The following is a 22,895-nucleotide window of genomic DNA, read 5'->3' on the forward strand; positions in this document are numbered from 1 at the left end:
AGGACAAGTCCTTCTGTTTTTATATTCCCCCTGGTGCAATATTCTCTCTCTCTCAAGGTCATGCTCCCTGACATCTCCTCCTTTTGTTCTGAGTGGTGATCACCTCTTCCCTGGTTCTCTGGGACATTGTATAAAAGGAACAACACATCTGTGGAGCCTCTTCTGTATTAGCTAAGACCTCAGGTGGACCATCTGTGATCTTATGGGTGACTATCATTATTACAAGTGTCGAGGAGATCTAAAATGAATAGTCTAGCAAGACTCAGAAGAGAAAGTACCAAGTCAGTACAGAGTAGACTGTATGACTGAGCCTGGGGTTAGCATGGGTCATTCTCCCTGTGCTTGTCCCATGCTCCATTCTTTTTTTTTTAAATTATAAATTGGTTGGTCTATTAGCTCAAGCTTTTTTATAAACTAACTCTTACATCTTAAATTAACCCATAATTCTTGTCTGTGTTAACCCTGTGACTTGATACCTTTTATCAGTGAGGCATTCTCATCTTGCTTCCACTGCATCTGGGTGATGACTGCAGACTGAGCCTTTCTTCTTCCCAGAATTCTCCTATTCTGGTCACCCAGCCTATACTTCCTGCCTGGCTAGTGGCCAATCAGCGTGTTTATTAAGCCAATACAAGTGACAGATCTTTACAGGGTACAACACCATTGTCCACAGTACTTCTTTCCTTTTTTCTTTTCAAAACAAGAACTCTGAATCTAATCTCCTTTGTTTGGATTTTTTCCTGGCCATTATCCATAACAACTTGTAACCAACACTCTAAACAAAGATAAACATTCATAATCCATTTTTTTGGGAATGTTGGCATAGTTTTCTAGAATACTAGATTGGGAGCACTGATAATCTTATGGGTACCCAGAAAATTTAAGATTATGGTCAAGTCCTGGCTGAAATAGTCTATGAGGCTTAATCATCTCAGCCAGCAGTCTTGAGGCTGTTCTGGATATAGAACTCAGAGGAAACTCCAACAGAGGTCCTCTGAAATGTTGGATCATCTGGGCCATCTGCTCCCATCAAAGATTTTTCAGGGGATCTTCCTTGATCAAATCTGATTTTTAAACCCAGAATGATTCCACAGCCGCTCATTTCCTGTGGAAACAAAAGCAAAATCTCTTCTCCAAAGTAACATATCTTTTGACTTAAATTTTGAATACAAGGCATTTCTAATATATACATATGCATATATATATGTTATATTAATCCAGCAGCATTTATAATCAATGTCTTTTAGCAGCTGTTGCTCCTTCCTTAGCCATCAAACAATTCAAAGACAACACAATAACAAACAGTATCCAGATTCTCTGTGTATTTTCTGTCTTTACATGGTGTTATTTTAAACTTTATTTCTTTTATTTTTAATTTTTGGTTTTTTGAGACAGGGTTTCTTTGTGTATTTTTGACTGTCATGAAACTCACTCTGTAGACCAGGATGTCCTTGAACTCACAGAGATCTGCCTGCCTCTGCCTCCCAAGTGCTCGGGTTAAAGATGTGTGCCACCACACCTTGAACTCACAGAGATCCGCCTGCCTCTGCCTCCCAAGTGCCACCATACTCAATTACTCTATTTTTTTAAAGAACTTTTTCTCTTCCTTCCAAAGCCTACATATATGTTTAAATACACTGTAAACTGTTTAGAGGGGTTTTTTTTTTGGTCTGAATCTATCTTTACTGAATATTTCTCTTTTTCTGACCACATGAATCTTTAATTTGCTAAGCTATATGGCTAGGGTTAAAGCCATGGCTTTGACAGCTGGATCCACCCCATTCCTTAGCTTTCTGAAAGTCTAGCTTCATGGTAGAGGTACTGGCAGGAGCCATGTCTATTGCCATAACTCTATGGAGTTTCAGGGTCCCTGCTACCACCAAGAAGCATGCTGTTGGCTATTCATAAAAAACATTTAAGTGTTTGGTGGCGGGGCCTCTTAAAAGAGCTGCAAGGTTTCTGCAGCTAAAGCTGTCAGGAAGCCTCTCTTAAATGAGACATACTTGCCTCTAGCAAACAGAGCACACCTGAGGAAATGCTGCTACCAAGAAGTCATGCTTTACTCTGTTCTTTTGTGTCTAGAATTCCTTCCCAAACTCTCTCAAGTTTTATGTGGATATAGTTGCCTATATTGGCACCATTTGTTGACCTAGGCTTCTGTCCTGCTCAATCCCACAGCCATTTGGTCCCAAAGAAACACACAGAGGCTTACATTAATTATAAACTGGTTGGCCTATTAGCTCAGGCTTCTTATTAATTAATGTGTACATCTTACATAAACCTCTAATTCTTGTCTGTGTTAGCCACGTGGCTTGGTACATTTTATCAATGAAACATTCTCATCTTGTTTCCTCTGCATCTAGGTGACAATTGCCCCATGCTCCATTCTTATTTGTGTGTCTGTATGAACTTGAACCCAAGACCTTATTCTCTGCCAATAATCCACATCTTGACTGTGTCTACTCTCATTGTCATTCTAACTGGCTCTTGGATCCAGGCTCTAATGGGTGGCTCTCCTCTAGCATTCCTTTCTGCAAAGGTGTGTGTGTGTGTGTGTGTGTGTGTGTGTGTGTGTGTGTGTGTGTGATGGAACCCTTTGGGAAATTGAGGAATGCTTAGGTATAATTTCTAGTAACTTGAATACACATGTGCACACTCACAAATGTCAATCTGCATATAAATGGAGAGGTATTTTAGACTCTGATATCTATCCGGAGATTTAAATTTTAAGATTTTCATTTCAGCACTTGTCTGAACTATGGAATGTTGCAGTGGAGTCCAGCTTGGGTCAGAGCAGGGTAGGACACTCATTCGGCCCAAGACCTTTGACTTCTTAGTCTTGCTTACAATTCTTATTCTCAGCTCTTTTAATTGTTTGGGGTTCCCTCCTTCAATATGTACTTAATGTATGAATCAAAATAATGTTTAGGAAATAGAAATGCATGCAGAGAAGAAAACAAATACCACTGAATGTTCTACCAATCCAAATATAATCCATTGTTATCATTTTAATGTGTTTTTATGAATACACATGTACACATAAAATATTGGTTTATATTTAAATGTAATACATTGTGAACATATTTTTACATAACTATTTAAAATAACTAAGCAGAACTCTGTTTGGGAGATGTTTAAAGAGCTTTATGCTGTTCAATAGTTTATTTATTCATTTTTTCTTAATATTTTAAAATTTATTCTTTGCAGCTTCACATCTTTTTTTAAAAATATTTTGTTTATTTATGGCATTTTCTTTACCTTTTAAAACAATTTTCCTTTTTAATTATGTGAATGCATGTGTACACATTGTGCACTGCCATGAGGCGGAGGTGTGCCTGCAGAAGAGGCGGGGGTGTGCCTGCAGAAGCCATTTGCCCTCTGAACCCTGGAGCTGGAGTTATGGACAGTTGTAAGGCATTCAACACGAGTGCTGGAAACCGAACTTGGGTCCTCTGGAAGAGCAGCAAGACCGCTTAACTGCTGAACTATCTCTCCAGCCCTCCTGGAATTTTCGTTTTTGTTTAGTTATACCTAACCCTGACCCCATTTGTATCCTGTCTTTCTGCTTCACCCCTTAAACCTTTTCATCTGAATTCTCCCTTGTCCTTGTGTGGTCACAGGCAGTTTACACAGTCTAATATAAAGCTATGAAGTCTGGCTTAATTGGTCTTGTGTTTTTTATTTTCCTTTTTCTTTTTTATGGGTGCCATGTCCCCTGGAACTGGAGTTACAGACAGCTGTGAGCTGTCACGTGGGTACTGGGAATTGAACCCAGGTCCTCCAGAAGAGCAGTTAGTGCTCTTAACCACTGAGCCATCTCCCCAGTCCTGTCTCTGTGCCTTTATCCCTGTGTTAGTTACTTTCCTGTTGTGATACACTCTCAAGAGGAAGGAGTTATTTTGGCTCACGGTTTCAGAGTGATTTCAGTCTTCAGCCCAGAGCCCGTGTGCTCAGGTAGGTCATCATGATGGCAAGAATGTGTGGTACAGGGCTGCTGTTCACTTTATGGCCACGCAGGAAAGAGAGAGAGAGAGAGAGAGAGAGAGAGAGAGAGAGAGAGAGAGAGAATAGGACCCAGGGAATCCAAGGATCCATTTCCTGAGTTCTACACCCTACCAAAAAGAGTGCCACTATCTGAAGACCAGGCATTCAAGTCCTGGGCCATGGGGCACACTACATGTTCAAGCCCCAACAATCCCAGAAACAGAATAAATTCCACAACAGCTTCTGATTTTCCTACAGGACTCTTCAGTCCCCACATCCCTGCTTTTTGCTAGCTCACTTGATAAATTGGACAGATAATGTAACATTTTTGGGGGCCACCTAAGGAAATACAATCCAATCTGTCACCAGGTAATTACCATTCCCAAATAGTCTTAGACTCTTGCTCAGCCTCTTCCTTGGATACCCACAGTCTTGACAGCCAAAGTCAGCTAAGTTTGCATTTACCATGTGCACTAGGTCTGTGGTCAAATCCAAGGAAGGCTACAGCTGCCTAAGCTACTGATGTCGTATCTGCTCCTTCCCTCCTCCAGATGGGGATAAGGACATGGACTTTGACATTGAGAAGACCACGGGCAGCATTGCCATAGCCAGGCCTCTTGATACAAGGAGAAAGTCAAGCTATAACTTGACTGTGGAGGTGACGGATGGGTTCCACACAATTGCCACCCAGGTGAGAGGCCTTGGTCAAGAGCTCCTGTTTCAGAACGAAACGAGAGGGGAACTTGGAGTAAGGCTATTAAAGGCTTTCGATTGATGTGAGGCTCCTCAAAGAAGTTGGAATCTGAGTTCTGGGTACCAGTCTTACTTGATACACATTCTGCTTCTGTGGTTGTGGGAGAATTTTTCCCCATTTTATATATCCATATATTGATAAGATTTACACAGACAGTTTTAATTAAAGATAGTCTGCCATAAGGACTCCAGTGGGTATGAGAAATGACAGGTCATGGGGCTTTCAGCTTCTACTCTGTCGTAGAGTGACACCATTTCATACACTGGAATTTTACACATTTTGCTTGAAGAAATGGCCCAATGAAATTTTTCTAGTTTTTTGTTGTTGTTCTTGTTGCTCTTGTTGTTTGTTTTGATTCAGGGTCTCTTCCTGTGGCTGTGGTAAGACATCCTGATGAAAGCAACTTAAGAAAGATGGAGTTGATTTGGCTCCCAGTTCCAGGTTACACCTTTTCAGTGCAGAGAACTTGGACTGCAGTAACTTTGAAGCGGCTGATCACATGCTATCCAAGTCAAGAGGAGAAAGCAATAAATTAACACACACATGCTAGGGTTTACTTGCTTTCTCTACTATTATATAGTCCAGGATCCCTTGCCTTGGGCATGGTGCCATATTGGGTTGGTCTTCTTATCTCAACTGATATAATCAGGATAATTCCTTATAGACACGTCTATGAGACAACTAGTCTGGACAACACCTCCTTGAGATGCCCTTTCTAGGCCATTCTAGTTTGTGTCAAGTTCACAATTAACACTAACATCACAGGGACTTACTTTGTAGCCAGGTTGGCCTGGCACTCACGGTATAGCCCAAGATGGTGTCAAACTCATGGTAATTCTGCTTCAGACTATCATCTTCTGTATTTCTATATGAGCATCAACTTGTCCAGTTTAAATATATTAATTTTTTAAATTAGCGGCAAAAAGATGGACATGGTAGTGTACACATTTAATCCCAACATTCAGGAAGCAGAAGCAGGAGGATTTCTGAATTTGAGGCTAGCCTGATCTACAGAGCAAATTACAGGATAGCCAGGGCTATACAGAGAAACCTTGTCTCAAAAAAGAAAGAGAGAGAGAAAGAAAGAAATAGAGAAATAAAGAAAGAAAAAGAAAGGAAGGAAGGAAAAAGAAAAGAAAAAAATATCTACTAGGCACCAGGTGTAGAGGTGCACACCTTTAATCCCAGTACTCAGGAGGCAGAGGTAGTTAGATCTCTGTGAATTAGAAGCCAGCCTAGTCTATAAAGTGAGTTCCAGGACAGCTAAAACTATTATACAGAGAAACCCTGTCTTGACAAAAAACAACAAAATCTACTAGACAGTTTGGTATCTGAAAGCTTGTTATTTTGAAATCTAATCATACCTTCAATAGCTATTTACTAAATAGAATGGCAGCTGCTTGCCAGACACTGCCAACAAGGATGGGAGGGACAGTGAAGTCCCAGCAGGCACCATCCCTGTGTCCAGGCAGTCCAATCAATCTCTTTGTGTCTTGTCCCTGGCCCAGGTCCACATCTTTATGATTGCCAACATCAACCGCCATCGGCCTCAGTTTCTGCGGGATCACTATGAAGTCACGGTCCCCCAGGACACACTGCCTGGGGTAGAACTCCTCCAGGTCCAGGCCTCGGATCAAGACAATGGCAAAGGCCTCATCTATACCATCCACAGCAGCCAGGACCCTGGAAGTGCCAGCCTCTTCCAGCTTGACCCAAGCAGTGGAGTGCTGGTGACAGTGGGAAGATTGGACCTGCTCTCCTGGCCTTCTCAGCACATTCTGATGGTCATGGTGAGTAAACCCAGGAGTGGATGAGGATCTTATCTGCTTTCTCCTCACTGTAATGAAATACTCTGACAAAATCAACTTAAGAGAGAAAGTTCCAGAAGGTTCAGACCATCATGGAAGAGAAGACATGGCTGCAGGCAGGGAAGGCGGGCAACAGAAGCAGGAGGCTGGCTGGTCATATTGCATCTGCACTCAAGAAACAGAGGGTGAGCAGGAAGTGAGGCCAGGCTCTAAAGCTTCAAGACCCACCCCCAATGACCCACTTCCTCCAACACGCCTTCACCACCTAAAGTTTCCACCACTTTCCCAATCTCGGCAACAAGTATTCAGACACATGATTCTATGGGGTCATTCTACATTCAAGCCCTGCACAAGGAACTTGCATGCTGGTAGATAGAGTGGATCAGGTATGTAGACATTCATAACACAACCCCTGGGACAGAGGTGTAGTATCTCACAGCTAGTCAGAGCACCTTCTCTGAGGGATGCCTGGAGTGAAGTAGAGAAGCCAAGGAATCTCCCAGAAAGTCAGCCTCAGCTTTCTCTGGACGCACCCCAAATATCCACAGCAGATCTTTGCCCTTCCTGTGATTTTATGGCTGACCTGTAGATTCATGTATTATCAGATATGGGAGAGACCCAGAGATGTTCCAGCCCAAGGCAAAAACAAGAATCAAGCAAGCAAGCCAGCCTGTAGACTATAACGTTTAAGGAGGACTGTCTGGATCATAGCCGATCTTTCTGTGACTCTGAGACTGAGAGCCTCCTTTAATTTTGCATACTACATTCTCCACAGGGGAAGAAAAGTTTGCTAACTACCACACAGTTATTTCTGAGAGAGTTATTTCTGACAGGTTTTACCTCCTGTCTCATGGTCAGGAATCTTACAAGCCAATTTATCATCCTGTGGGACTATTAGTGTACACTGAAGTATTGGAGAATTCCTGCCACCAAGAAAGCCCTATGACTTCACTGAGTTCAGAGCCTCCCAAATCTACATGACCACAGAGCTCATTAATATGTCATCATCATAAAGAGCTCTTAGTCTGAGACCTGGTGTGTTTCTGCTTAGTAAGCCTTTCTCCTAAAGTGGAAGTATCCATAGAAACAGCTAAGCCCAGTGATAAATAACTGAGATGTCTCTAAAAGCATAGACTGGAGAAAGACTTAAAGGAATACACAGAAGTTAGGTAGCCTGTTCAATGCCATTCTGTCTCTTTGGCCTGACTCTGACCTGACCTCCTCTGATTCTGTTTGCTGCTCATTCTGCTGAACCCTGTTTTAGGTCCGAGACCAAGAGATGCCCATCAAGAGGAACTTTGTGTGGGTGACAATTCATGTGGAGGATGGAAATCTCCACTCACCTCACTTCACTCAGCTCCATTATGAGGCAAATGTTCCTGACACCTTTGCCCCTGGCACGGAGCTGCTGCAGGTCCGAGCTGTGGATGTTGACCGGGGAGCCAACGCTGAAGTCCATTATTCCTTCCTACAAGGTGAGGTCCTGGCTCTGAACTCAAGGGATGAGACAAGGGTCTGGGATAAGGGTCAGCAGTAGAGACACAACTCTACGGATTATTCAAGTACAAGCTCTCTAAGCAGTGAGAGATGACCATTCTAGAACATTCTATGTGTCATTTTTTCCAAAAATGGTAATTAAAATAGCAACGGTGCTCTCAAGTTATGGAAAAATTTGTGAATAATATGATATAAGCCACTGGGGACCATATTAAATGTGTTTATAGAGCCTGTAAATTTGTTAGAATACAATGACTTCGTGCACTTGTGTGAGAAGGGAAAGTATGTCATCAGGGTCATGACATTGTTTTAGGAGTAACTTTTATTTTCTGCTCAGATCACTTATTGACTTGGCATCTGTAATATGATTTTCTTCCTCTAAAAACTGGGAGTATCATCTTTGTTACAAGACTGTTAGAGTCCAAAGGAAAATGTTTATGTGACATAAATTATAAAATGTGCAAATGCCAGGAGCTTCACAGTCATTGAGAAGCATCAATTATTTGTTAATGGGGAGGATCCAAGTTTAATGCTATTCACATTGATTGGGCTTCTCACCTGTAACTCCAGCTGGAGAGGGGATCGAACACCATCTCTGGCCACAGCAGGCATTGCAATCACACACATGCACACACATACACACACACACTAAAAATAAATAAACCTTTAAAAAAATCCATGTGATGTGACAAAGTGATAATATCCAGTATCCCACAAATTGACAGTGATCATTTATAAGATAAAATGCATAATTAATGACATCTTAAGCATTATTTTTCATGATGATATTTCACAGAAGTAGACACTATGGAAGGAGAAAGATAATCAAGACTTACTACCCTCTCAGAGCATAATGCTAGTGGAGTGGATCTTCAAAAATAAGAGATTTTTACTTTCTCTTTTTTGGGAGAAATAGTTACCCACATGACAGGAGACCATTATTAAAAAGGAATATAAATTATGATACATTCATTGTTTATTTTCTGAAATAAGCAATTATTTCAGAAATGATTATGAAATAGAATCACATAGTTTATCTCAATTCATCTTATTGGTATCCCTCATAATGGAGATTTATTTTACAGATAAATTAGCTTTAAGGGGCTGGTGAGGTGACTCATTGGGTAAGGGTACTTGTCTCCAAACTGGATGATCTGAGTTCACTCCCTAGGATCCGCATGGTGGAAGGACATAGCTGATTGCCTCAAGTCATCCTCTGACCTCCCAGCATGTGATGGCCTTCAAGTGCCACACAATCCAATATGAATAAGTGTAACAAAAATGCTAAAGTATTAGTTTTAAATATTCTTTGGATTATAGAGACCACTCATGTTCATTTTTAAAAACACTGGAATATATGAATGCATGAAGAATATAAAGTACAACACTAAATGCCAACTCCCAGAGATACCTGTTAATGTACTTCCCGTCCATCTTCCCAAGCATCTTTGGTAGTATTGAGATTATAATGAGATTATAATTTCATGCCCTGACTTATTTATCTCGAGAGTATAATATGAGAAATAGCTAGAATTATATTTAGATATATTTTAATGTATTATATATTAAAACATATATCATATTAATATGAGAAATAGTGCATTAATATATCATTAATATATTAATATATCATTAATAGCTCGTTAATATATCATATTAATATGAGAAATAGCTAGAATTATATTTAGATAGTTAACTGAGGCTCAGCTGTTTGGCCATAAAAAGCATGTGTAATAGAAAAAAAAGGGAACTGCCTCCCTGCCTCCACATGGGACCTGTGCTTCTGGTGGTGACAAACCAGGACCCTGTCATTTAGGTACTCCTGCAGGAAGGAAGCACATACTTCTGGTTCCCACTCAGACTTCCTGATAAAATTCTGCTACAAGCCTCTGGTGTAGGAGGCTCTTCTGCTTTTGTGTTGCTTTCACTGGTTGAATAAAGAAACTGCCTTGGCCTTTTGATAGGGCAGAACTCCAGATAGGTGGAGTAGACTGAACCGAATGCTGGGAAGAAGGGCAGTGTGGCAGATGCCATGGTTCTCCTGCCGGAGAGGAACACTGGTTAGACTCATGCCAGTAAGCCACAGTCAAGTGGCAATGCACATTAATGGAAATGGGTTAAACTAATACGTGAGAGTTAGCCAATAAGGGGCTGGAGATAATGGGCCAGGCAGTTATTTAATTAATGCAATTTCTGTGTGGTTCTTTCAGGGCTAAGCTAGCCAGGCAGACAGGACCGAAAGTAAGCCCTCTCACACTACAAGCCTCAGTTGGGTTTGAGAATCCCTGGCCCTTATCTATCACTTGGGTTTTTGTTGTTATTTAGTTTAGTTTAGTTTGTTTTGTTTTGTTTAACCAAAGATAGAAGATTGGTCTCAGGCCATATACTCTATAGTAAGAAATATCTTTTTATAGAGTTTAATATGATTTTTTTGTTGACTTGTTTTCATGATAACTTTCTGAGTTATAGCCAAAACGATTTTCTTTTTTAAAAGATCAGTATGAAATTTTCTTCTAAAGACATGTTGAGTCTGGAGTGAATATATTTAAAGGAAATATTCACGAAATTCTATTATAGCATGATTGACCAAAGGCTAAATATTGAAAAGAAATTATCAAGATGATGTGAGACTGGCCACTATTAGACAATCTGGGTGTGGTGGAGGCGCTAATGCAGAAGCCTCATGGTCTGGCTTCTGAATATTTCCCCAGTCCCCTCGTGACTTATTCTTCAAATGTGGTGAGAAACTTTCAAATGTGAGGCCATTTGAAATGGAGTGGAGGGAGGAGTGGCTTTAGTCTCTGCCAGTGTTGGCAGCCTGACTCCATGTGTGCAGATCCACCTTTTAAGGATGCAAGCAGAGCTATTGAAAGCAATTCAAAGGATTCCTTTAAACGATTTCCCATATGAAGCTCTTCCTACAAGAGACATTAATGAAATTCAGGGTGAAGCACTTGCAAAGCTTAAGTCCCCTTCCTTGGCTCCAAAGACTTATCGATGACAGCTTCGGTTTGTCCTTCAAGTTGTATCAAAGAGACTTTCTAATCATTGACACTTCTGTTTAGAAAGCAACTATGGTGGAGGCCTTCAGAATGGTGCAGTGTGCATTTTCTCTATATATGACATACTAAATCCAGGGTGACTGAGATGCAGATTTTGTCCTGTTCCTGTTTGGTGCCATGGCCTCTTGACTGACCTAAGAAGCCTAGCTGGTGTCTCTTGAGAGTGTGGCAGACTTCAGTTTGTCCTATTCTCTGTTTCAGGGAACAGTGAAGGTTTCTTCGACATTGACACCCTCCTAGGCACCATCACAGTAGCCCAGAGACTGGATCATGTCCACCACACAAGGTATACGTTAACTGTGAAGGCAGAAGATCAAGGCTCCCCACAGCGGCATGACCTGGCTGTGGTGGTCATTCATGTCCACCCCTCCGACAACAGCGCTCCCATCTTTTCAAAAGATGAGTATTTCATAGAGATCTCAGAATCAGTCCCTGTTGGCTCCCCGATCCTCCTCATCTCTGCTGCAAGCTCCTCTGAAGTCACCTATGAGTTAAGAGAGGGGAACAAGGGTGGCGTGTTCGCCATGAACTCCTATTCCGGCCTCATCTCCACCAAGAAGCGTTTAGACCATGAGAAAATCTCATCCTACCAACTGAAGATCCGAGGCAGCAACACGGCTGGTGTGTTCACGGATGTGGTGGCACTTGTCTACATCATTGATGAGAATGACAACGCTCCTGCGTTCCTAAAGTCAACATTTGTGGGCCACATCAGTGAGGCAGCTCCTCCACACAGTATGATCCTGGATGAAGACAACAGTCCCTTAGTGATCCGTGCCGCTGACAGTGACCAGGAAGCTAATTCCTTGTTGGTCTATAAAATCTTGGAACCAGAAGCTTTAAAGTTTTTCAAAGTTGACCCTAGTATGGGAACCCTAACCATCACATCAGAGCTAGATTACGAGACCACACCCTTGTTCCAATTCAACATCTATGTTCATGACCAAGGAACACCCATCTTATTTGCACCCAGACCCGCCAGGGTCACCATCCATGTCCGAGATGTAAATGACTCTCCCCCCAGGTTCTCAGAGCAGATATATGAAGTGGCAGTTGTGGGACCCGTCCACCCTGGCATGAAGCTTCTCACGGTGCAGGCCAAGGATGATGACTCAGAAGTCACCTACAGAATTAAAACTGGCGACACGGATGAAGCTGTTGCCATTCATCCCCTGACAGGCCAAATAACTGTGGTTAATCCTGCTATTCTGGGGTTTTCTCGGAAGCTCACTATCAAGGCTTCTGATGGTCTGTATCAAGACACTGCACTGGTAAAAATATCTTTGACCCAAGTCCTGGACAAAAGCTTGAGGTTTGATCAGGATATCTACAGGGCAAGAGTGACGGAGGATATACCACACAGAAAGGCACTGGTGATTCTTGGTGTCCATGGAAACCATTTGAATGACACCCTTTCCTACTTCCTCTTGAATGGCACAGACTTATTTCATGTGGTCAGGTCAGCGGGTGTGCTGCAAACCAGAGGAGTGGCATTTGATCGGGAGCAGCAGGATACTCACGAAGTGGTAGTGGAAGTGAGGGACAACCGGGTCCCTCAGCGAGTGGCTCAGACTCTAGTTAGGGTCTCTGTTGAGGATGTCAATGACAACGCCCCTGAGTTTCAGCATCTGCCCTATTACACGGTCATCCAAGATGGCACTGAACCCGGGGATGTCCTTTTTCAGGTATCTGCCACGGATAAGGACTTGGGAGCCAATGGGACAGTCACATATGGGTTTGCAGAAGATTATGCCTATTTCCGGATTGACCCCTATGTTGGGGACATATCACTTAAGAAGCCCTTTGATTATCAAGCTTTGAATAAGTATCACCTCAAAGTTATTGCTCGGGATGCAGGTACCCCAGCCCTCCAAACTGAGGTAGAGGTGCATGTCACCGTCAGAAATAAATCCAACCCATTGTTTCAGAGTCCTTACTACAGAGTCAAAGTCCCTGAAAATATTACCCTCTATACCCCGATTCTCCACACACAGGCCCGGAGTCCAGAAGGACTGCGGCTCATCTACAACATTGTCGAGGAAGAGCCTTTGATGCTATTTACCACAGACTTTAAAACTGGTGTCCTTATGGTGACAGGACCTCTGGATTATGAATCTAAGAACAAACATGTGTTCACGGTAAGAGCCACAGACACAGCACTGGGGTCCTTTTCTGAAGCCACAGTAGAAGTCTTAGTTGAGGACATCAATGATAACCCTCCTACCTTTTCCCAAATGGTATATACCACTTCCATATCTGAGGGCTTACCTGCTCAGACCCCTGTGATTCAACTGTTGGCCTCTGACCAAGACTCGGGACAGAACCAGGATGTCTCCTATCAGATTGTGGAGGATGGCTCAGATGTCTCTAAGTTCTTTCAGATCAACAGGAGCACAGGGGAGATGTTCACCATGCAAGAGCTGGACTATGAAGCCCAACAGCACTTTCACGTGAAAGTCAGGGCTATGGATAGAGGCGATCCCCCCCTCACTGGCGAAACCCTTGTGGTCGTCAATGTGTCTGACATCAATGACAACCCTCCAGAGTTCAGAGAACCTCAGTATGAAGCCAACGTCAGTGAGCTAGCCACCTGCGGCCATCTGGTTCTAAAAGTTCAAGCCCTTGACCCTGACGTGGGGGACACCTCCCGCCTGGAATACCTGATTCTTTCTGGCAACCAGGACCGGCATTTCTCCATCAATAGCTCATCAGGAATCATTTCTATGTTCAACCTTTGCAAAAAGCAGCTGGGTTCGTCTTACAACTTGAGGGTAGGGGCTTCTGATGGGGTCTTCCGAGCAACTGTGCCGGTATATATCAACACCACAAACGCCAACAAGTATAGCCCCGAGTTCCAGCAACATGTGTATGAAGCCGAATTAGCTGAGAATGCAAGAGTGGGGACAAAGGTGATTGAGTTGCTAGCCATAGACAAAGACAGTGGTCCGTATGGTACAGTGGATTACACCATCATCAATAAGCTAGCAGGCGAAAGGTTCTTCATAAATCCCAGTGGTCAGATCACCACTCTACAGAAACTGGACCGAGAAAATTCAACGGAAAGGGTGATTGCTATTAAGGTTATGGCAAGGGATGGAGGGGGGAAAGTGGCCTTCTGCACTGTGAAAATCATCCTCACCGATGAAAACGACAATGCCCCCCAATTCAAAGCATCTGGGTACACCGTGTCCATCCCATCCAATGTCAGCAGAGACTCCCCTGTCATCCAAGTACTGGCTTATGATGCAGATGAAGGTCGGAATGCAGATGTCACCTATTCGGTAGACTCAGCTGAGGACCTGGTTGACGAGATCGTTGAAGTCAACCCCACCACTGGTGTGGTCAAGGTGAAGGAGAGCCTGGTGGGGCTGGAAAACAGGGCTGTTGACTTCAACATCAAAGCCCAGGATGGTGGTCCTCCGCACTGGGACTCTCTGGTACCAGTACGACTGCAAGTGGTTCCTAATGAAGTACCTCTGCCCAAGTTTTCTGAACCTCTGTATACTTTCTCTGCATCTGAAGATCTTCCAGAAGGTTCTGAAATTGGGTTTGTGAAAGCTGTAGCAGCTCAAGATCCAGTCATCTACAGTCTGGTTGAGGGTACCACGCCAGAGAGCAACAGGGATGGTGTCTTCTCCTTGGACCAAGACACAGGCGTCCTGAAGGTGAGGAAGGCCATGGACCACGAGTCCACTAAATGGTATCAGATTGACCTGATGGCGCATTGCCCTCATGAGGACACTGACTTGGTTTCATTGGTCTCTGTCAACATTCAAGTGGAAGATGTCAATGACAATAGGCCTGTATTCGAGGCTGATCCATATAAGGCTTTCCTCACTGAGAATATGCCAGCAGGGACCACAGTCATTCAGGTGACTGCCAATGACCAGGACACTGGGAGTGACGGACAGGTGAGCTACAGACTGTCAGCGGAGCCCGGGAGTAGCATCCACGAACTCTTTGCTGTTGACAGCGAGAGTGGCTGGATCACCACGCTGCAGGAACTCGACTGTGAGACTCAACAGACTTATCGTTTCTATGTGGTGGCCTTTGACCATGGACAGACCGTCCAGCTGTCTTCTCAGGCCCTGGTCGAGGTATCCGTCACAGACGAGAATGACAACCCCCCTCGGTTCGCTTTTGAGGACTATAGAGGCTCTGTGGTGGAGAACAGCGAGCCTGGTGAGCTTGTGGCCACTCTGAAGACTTTGGATGCTGACATCTCTGAGCAGAACAGGCAGGTGACCTGCTACATCACAGGTAAGGATGCTTAGCATGGATTGGAGGCATTGGGGGTACACTGAGAAAGCCTAGCAGGAGGCACCCTGAGAAGAAGATGACACTTGTTAGTCACTTGTTCCCCTAGGCTCTCAGTGGTCCCATTCAGAGACGTGGCAATGCCAGTTCTCACCCACTCTGCAGGGATACTGGGAAAACCCAACTGTGGGAAACTCCTAAAGTCACCCATGAATTAGAAAGTAGTTTGCAAAGAGGTGATCATTATTCCTTCAGGAGAGGAGATGGGATCAAAGGGCCATACTATACCTACTTGTCTTAGTCACTATTCTCTTCCTGTGAAGAGACACCATGGCCAAGGCGACTCCTTATAAAAGAATACATTTAATTGGGGGCTGGTTTGCAGTTTTAGAGTGTTAGTCATGATCACCATGGTGGGAAGCAGACAGGCATGGCACTGAAGCAGTAACTGAGAGCTTTGCTTCCTGCAGGTACCCAGCAGGGGGCGACTGGGCCTGGTGTGGGCTATTGAAACCTCAAAGCACTCAAAGTGAAACCCAGCACTTCCAGCAAAGCCATGACTCCTAGCCCTCCCCAAACATTTCTGCTCACTTGACTAAGCATCCAAGTCTGTGAGCCTAGGGGGCCATTCTCACTCAAACCTCCACATTACTGTTGGATGTCAAGGTCCCCAGAAATTGTGACTCATAAAAATTCTGGCAACTGCCTGTCTTTGTAGAATTGTGTCATGCCAAGGACAAGCGTGAGAGAGGGCTCTTCACTAAGGGTGTTAGCGGTATCCCTCACTGCTATGACAAAAACATGTGGTCAAAGCAGCAGGAGTAAGGAAAGGCTTGTTTGGTTCGCGATTTAGAAAGGGCTACAGTCCACAGTGGCAGGAAGACATGAGAACAGGTGTGTGAGGCGGCTGGTCACACTGCATCCAGAGAGACGAATGCTGGGGCTCTGCTTACACATTTTTTTTTAACTCAATTTTTGCCCCCAGTCCACAGGCTGGTGCTGCCCACATTCAGGGTGGGTTCCTCCTCTCCAGTTAAACCTCTGTGGAAATGCTCCCAAAGATACTCACAGAGGGCCATCCCTTGGGTGCCTCTAAACCCAGCCAAGATGAAAACGGAGACGAATCTTCACACAGCATGTCCTTTTCTTCTCCTTCTCCGCACCATGCCCCCCGCCACCCCTTTCCATAAACATGGTTCATTCTGCCGACACAGCTGTTTAGGGGAGCATTGATGAGCCTGAAGTTCCAACCAAGAACCCTAGACTTCCTGAGACAGGATCAGAACCACTTGGGGGGATAAAAAAGACCGCTACGATCTTGTGACATCAGACACTGACAAACATCCAAGTCTTAAAACCCCAGAGTAAGAGAATAACAACAGACAGTCAGCTCTTATAAAAGAAGAATCACGGGGAAATCTTAGACTCTGAGGGAGATTCCATCTTTCCACACCCATGTTGAAAGATGATCCTATGCCCTTCATTTAGTGTGTGCCTTTAGCTGTGTATTAAACCCTAGAGTTAACACCATTGAAATCTTTGCTCAGTGGACTGCAGCATTGCAGTAGAGACTAGATATTTCTTGTACAGATTGAAATTTGCCTCCCACAGACTTCCCATAATGCTTTCCTGATCACAAGGAATAGAAGCCTTGTTTCCCCTACCAGCCACATTTGTACTGGTGCTTCCTGTAGAAACCAACCCACTTCACAGGACACCCTTAAAGTTAGGAGAAACTTTCTAACTTTGCAAAACAGACTCGGTGTAGAATTGTGGGTCCCTGATTCAGGAATGAAAATTCTGCCTTCCCCAGCAATTCTGAAAGAAGACTCAGGGGTGCCACCATCTAGGACACAGAGCCCAGTTCATTACTGTTATCAGTACCTGATATCTGCACCCCTTCTTTTTAGAGGGAGACCCTTTGGGTCAGTTTGGCATCAGTCAAGTTGGGGATGAATGGAGGATCTCTTCAAAGAAGACTCTGGACCGAGAGCACATAGCCAAGTATCTACTCAGAATCACAGCATCAGATGGCAAGTTCCAGACGTCGGTCCCTGTAGAGGTCTTCGTCCTGGACATCAATGATAACAGCCCACAGTGCTCACAGGTGAGCCTGGGAGTGTTGTCAGGGGAGGCGGAGGCAAGGAAGGTTGGGAGAAGTTAGGGGAATAGAGACAAAGTCGTGCTGATGGTGCAGTTCACAGCTTTAATCCCAGGATTCAGGAGGCAGAGGCAGGTGGATCTGTGAGTTTGAGGCCAGATTGGTCTACAGAGTGAGTTCCAGGACAGACAGGGCTACACAGAGAAGTCCTGTCTTGAAAAACCACACATGCACATGCACGCACACGCACACACAAACACACACACGGAGTACAAAACCCTCATTGGCTATCCCCGTCCATGCCCGCCTTGACATCTTCTGAGCAGACCTTAGGCTGGTGTCCATAGGCAGCAACCACTTTGGGCAACTCCTTGCTCCTAGCCATATCAATACAGCAAACTCTTCAGGAACCGTGGTACGAATCAGTCTCTTTAAGTATCATACAAAGGCCACTTTTGTGCAACACAATCCCAGAGGTGGAGTGACAATACATCTTCCTGCCACCAAGCTTGACAACCTAAGTTTGATCCCCAGGACCCACATGGTGCGGGAAGAGAACCAACTCTCGAAACTTGTCTTCTGACCTCTATATATAAGCTATGGCACACACATGAATATACACATGTATGCACATACAAATAAATGCAATAAAACAGCCAGAGATTTTTCCCTTTATGTCTATTTTTTCAAACAATAACTAGTTTTTAACTTTCAAGAGAATTTCCAAAACTGTAAACATTTTAATTTTATAACATCTCAACTTCGAATGATTTGTGTCTAGTGAAAATCTAGCCAGTACACACATCAGTGCATACTTATAAATACAGATACACATCTGCACAGCAGGTCAGCTACAACCCCTCCACACACCGACAAATACTTGCACAAATACTTCCACATAAGCACATACCTACCTAGCTGCCACATTTGCTCACCATATTTGCAAATGTGTACATATGTATTTCACGCAACTATCCCCATGCATATACTTGCATGCATGCACACTTCTGTAACATGAAAGGCCCTGTTTGTTGGGGGTTTTTCTGTTCCGCCCCGCCCCCCAGCTAGTTAGTGCCAGAGAAAATAACACAGAGGACTCCGTAAGTTATAAAGCTGATTGGCCCATTAGGTCAGGCATCTTACTGGCTAACTCTCACATCTTGATTAACCCATTTTTCTGATCTATTTTAGCCATATGGCTCAGTACCTTTTTCAGTGGGGCAGCTCACATCCTGCTACTTTGGTGGTCTGGGCAGGAGTGGGAGGAATCAACTTTCTCCTCCCCAGAATTCTCCTGCTCTCCTTGCATCATTTCCATTTCCTGTCTGGGTTTCCCACCTACACCTCCTGCCTGGCCAATCAGCGTTTATTTAAAACATGATTGACAGAATACAGACAATTCTCCCGCACCACTTCCCCCTCTTTTTAAAAAAAAAAAAAAACAAAGGAAAATATCCATAGTCCATTTTTTGGGAATGTGGGCGTAGTATTCCAGGCTACTTCCAGCTGGTTGGGGGTGCTGATAATCTTATGGGGACCTAAAGAAAATTTAGAGTTATGATCAAGTCCTGACTGAAGTATTTTATGAGTATGGATCATCACAGGTAGCAGTCTTGAACCTGTTCTGGATGAAGAACTCAGACATCTGGGCCATCTGTTCCTACTGGAGATTGCTCAGGTAGTCTCCCTTGGTCAAAGATGATTTTTCTTAACTCTGAATAAATCTAGAGCCTCTCGTTTTCTGTGGAAACAAAAGCAAAATCTCTTCTCCAAAGTAACATACCTTTTTGACTTCAATTTTGAAGCCAAGGTATTTTCAAAATACCTATTTTGGATTAATTCTGCAGCATTTATAAGCAAATACCTTTTTGCAGCTGTTGCTCCTTCCTCAGCATTCAAACAATTTAAAGAGCGCATAATAGCATACAGTATCAAGATTCTCTGTGTATTTTCCATCTTTACGTGGCTTTATTTTAACCTCTATTTCTTTTATTTTTACTTTTAACTTTTGGCTTTTTGATACAGGTTCTCTGCATATCTTTGTCCTGGAATAACTCTGTAGACCAGGCTATCTTTGAACTCCCAGAGATCCGTCTGTCTCTGCCTCCCAGGCTACTCCGTTCTTTCTTTCTTTCTTTCTTTTTTTAACTCGAGAACTTTAACATTTAGCCTGTATATATTTTTAACACAATGTAAACCATTTAGAGGTTTTCTTACTCTTTGAATCTCTCTTTACTGTATATCTCTCTTTTTCTGACCACATGGGTCTTTAATTTGCTAAGGAATATGAAGAAAACAACAGTCAAAAGCTCCTATGGCTTTTCAAGGTCCTTGCCAGGAAGAAAGCTGCAACATTGTATCCATAGTCCAGACTGCCTGCTTGAAAGTCAAGCGTTTTCCCTGGCAGGACAGCCCAGAAAGCTGGTATTTTAAAACAGTGCAGCTTTTTTCCTGTTACGACTGAAAACTGAAATGCTTTACTCTAGTCTTTCCCAAGCTTTCTCAGGCTTTCTGTTGATTCAGTTATCCACGTGGGCGCCATTATGTAACATGAAAGGCCCTGTTTGTTGGGGGTTTTTCTGTTCCGCCCTGCCCCCCAGCTAGTTAGTCCCAGAGAAAAATCACACACAGATCTCTTTAAGTTATAATGCTGATTGGTCCATTAGGCCAGGCTTCTTACTGGCTGACTCTCACATATTGATTAACCCATTTTTTCTGATCTATTTTAGCCATATGGCTCAGTACCTTTTTCAGTGGGGCAACTCACATCCTGCTGCTTCGGTGATCTGGGCAGGAGTGGGAGGAATCAACTTCCTTCTCCCCAGAATTCTCCTGCTCTCCTTGCATCATTTCCATTTCCTGTCTGGGTTTCCCACCTACACCTCCTGCCTGGCCAATCAGCGTTTATTTAAAACATGATTGACAGAATACAGACAATTCTCCTGCACCACACTTCCACTTGCTTATGCCTGCAAACGCACATATAGCGCCATGCAGCAGACATGAATGTGTACACCCTGTCGCTTTTCCTTCTTCTCCTCTGTCACATAAAATACAGCAGAAGAGAACCTAGTAGATTTGTAAGCCAGATCCCATATGAGCGCATGTTGAGTGGTCTCAAAAAGACAGCTTCGTTCTTGGGGAGAAAGGTGGCCACTGTTTTCTCTTTCTCATTTGATCATGCTTAGGACCTCCCTCTTCTTCTGTGCTGGAAGAGGCTAGGATCAGGCTCAGCATAGCCTTACCCAGGTGGCCCATATTGTCATCAAAGACAAGGGAGAGAGAACTGAAAACTGGCCCCACATAGTTCAGGTGGGCACGATATGTCCATTCAGAGAATGCCCAGAGCCCATGCTCACTTGCATCCCGAGTGGTGCAAAAGAAGATGCCAAACAGACTCCAAGTTCTCAGGGTCTCCAGTTGTTTCCCAGTTCCCAGCCACTGTGTGTCCTGCAGGGGACGGAGAGGAGGGTGAGGCAGTGGTAGAACCACTGAGGTCTACCTTAAAGACCAGTGGTCTGTCCTGGGAATATGAGCAGGGAGGTGAACTTGGAAGCCTGGGATCACAACAGAGGCAGGGATGGAGGTTGCCAGAGCTTGACTTGAGACTCTGCGGCATCGACTGCCAGACCTGCCTCAGCCATCCCTCCTCTCTGATGACCCATGACCCCTCCAAGTGGGCTGTGGTGGGTCCTTCTGGCCCTGGGCATTGACTTCTCAACGGTGGCTGCTTGTAGGCCGTATTCTGACTTCTTATTAAATTTTTGTTGTTATTATTGTTAGTTGTATTTATTTGTTTGGTGTGTGTGTGTGTGTGTGTGTGTGTGTGTGTGTGTGTGTGTGTGTAAGGGCCAAAGATCAATAATGTTGGGTGTCTTTCCTTGGTCGGTTTCCACCTTTATTTTTGGAGACAGAGTCTCCCAGTGAACCTGAAGTTCATTGATTCAACCAAGCTACCCAGCTTAGGGCCAATGACCCTCAGGGATCTACCTACTTCTAATGCCCCTCCCCAGTTCTAAGACTGCAGGAGCTCTCCTTTGTACCTTTTATGTCAGTTCTTGGACTCCAACTCAGATCTTCTGCTTTGTGACAGGTACTTTACCCACTGAGCCATTGCCTCAGCTCTCTCTTCTAGCTTTAAAAATAACGACTTTATCCATTATCATTGTGTTTGTGTGTCTCATGCAGGGGCAGGTAGGAGGATGTTCACATGGAGGCCAGAAGGCAGCTTTGCGGGCCAGTTCTCTCCTTTCGCCTTCAAACGGGCTCCAGGGACAAAGCTCAGGTTTTAGGATTGTACGGCAGGCCCATTTGCCCACTGAGCCATCTTGTCAGGCCTCTGGCTTTTAATCTCCATTTTCCTTGTATGTCTCTTTAAAACAAACAAGCAAACAAACAAACCAGGGAGTCATATAGCCCAGGCTGGCCTTAAATCCACTACGGAGCCAAAAATGAACTTGAACTCCTGACCCTACTGTCTCTGCTTCCTCAGTACTGGGATTATACAACGATCCCCTCCGCCTGGTGCCCCTATGTGACCCCACCTCACTTTCCCTCGTTGCTCCCTTCTCTGCCCCCCCTGTCTCTGTCGGTTTTCAGTTGAGTCACCTCCCTGCCCACCTCCTTCCCTCACTCCCCCACCTCTGGATCTAAGCACCACTGCCTCAGACACCTCATGCTCAGCTTTCTGTCCTCAGCTTCTCTACACTGGCAGGGTCCGTGAAGACATCACCCCTGGACACTTCATCTTGAAAGTTTCTGCCATAGATGCCGACATGGACACCAATGCTCAGATCACATACTCGCTGCATGGACCTGGGGCCCAGGAATTCAAGCTGGACCCTCACACAGGTAAGCCTCGGAAATGCGGAATGAAGCCAAGACCCTGTGCCCGTGCCATGGAGCTGTGGGCTCCAAAGCAGGAATTCATTCACCCACCTGCCCACTCACCAACAGATATCAACATCTGGGGATATAAAAAAAGGATGGATGAGTTAACACTCAGCCCCTTATCATCCGGAGGGAAAGGTGATCGCTGAGCCCATGACTTGCAGTGTGCCAAGTTAGGAGCGATGCAAGTCGGGTATGGTGGTTCACACCTGTAACCTCGGGGAGGAGTAGTGAAGGTTTTGGGCCAGCCTGGGGGTACATAGTGAGTTCGAGAGCAGCCTGGGCTATGTAGTATGAGACCTGTTCCCAGACAAACGAACATAGAAAAAGAGGAGGATGCTGATGGAGGGGAGACAGCAATGTAGATGGAAGTTTGCTTAGGCTTAGGAGCCAGGTTGAAGAAAACCTCTTTGAGGAAATGTCATTTTTAAGGGAGCTTGAGGACGCAAAGGAGTTAGTCAAGCATTTGGGGAAGGCAGAGATGGACTATGTCCGCAGGGTCTTATTTGGGGATGAGAATACATGTCTGAGTGTGTACAGAG

The 22,895-nt window shown here is 44.3% G+C and overlaps 1 protein-coding gene across 5 annotated transcripts in view; it reads left to right on the forward strand.

Annotated features, from left to right (window-relative positions):
- Fat2 (FAT atypical cadherin 2) overlaps nucleotides 1–22,895 on the forward strand; it is a 91,518-nt gene that overhangs the window by 43,271 nt on the left and 25,352 nt on the right. For all 5 annotated transcript variants that reach the window (XM_085694967.2, XM_085694965.2, XM_085694964.2 and 2 more), the window contains 6 exons: nucleotides 4,536–4,675; nucleotides 6,247–6,528; nucleotides 7,811–8,021; nucleotides 11,307–15,365; nucleotides 17,273–17,469; nucleotides 22,161–22,314. In XM_085694967.2, coding sequence (XP_085551093.2) covers nucleotides 4,536–4,675; nucleotides 6,247–6,528; nucleotides 7,811–8,021; nucleotides 11,307–15,365; nucleotides 17,273–17,469; nucleotides 22,161–22,314 — 5,043 coding nt within the window. The remainder of the gene's footprint in view (nucleotides 1–4,535; nucleotides 4,676–6,246; nucleotides 6,529–7,810; nucleotides 8,022–11,306; nucleotides 15,366–17,272; nucleotides 17,470–22,160; nucleotides 22,315–22,895) is intronic.

The sequence above is a fragment of the Myodes glareolus genome, chromosome 9, assembly GCF_982192425.1.
Source record: "Myodes glareolus chromosome 9, mMyoGla1.1, whole genome shotgun sequence".
Lineage (NCBI taxonomy): Eukaryota > Metazoa > Chordata > Mammalia > Rodentia > Cricetidae > Myodes > Myodes glareolus.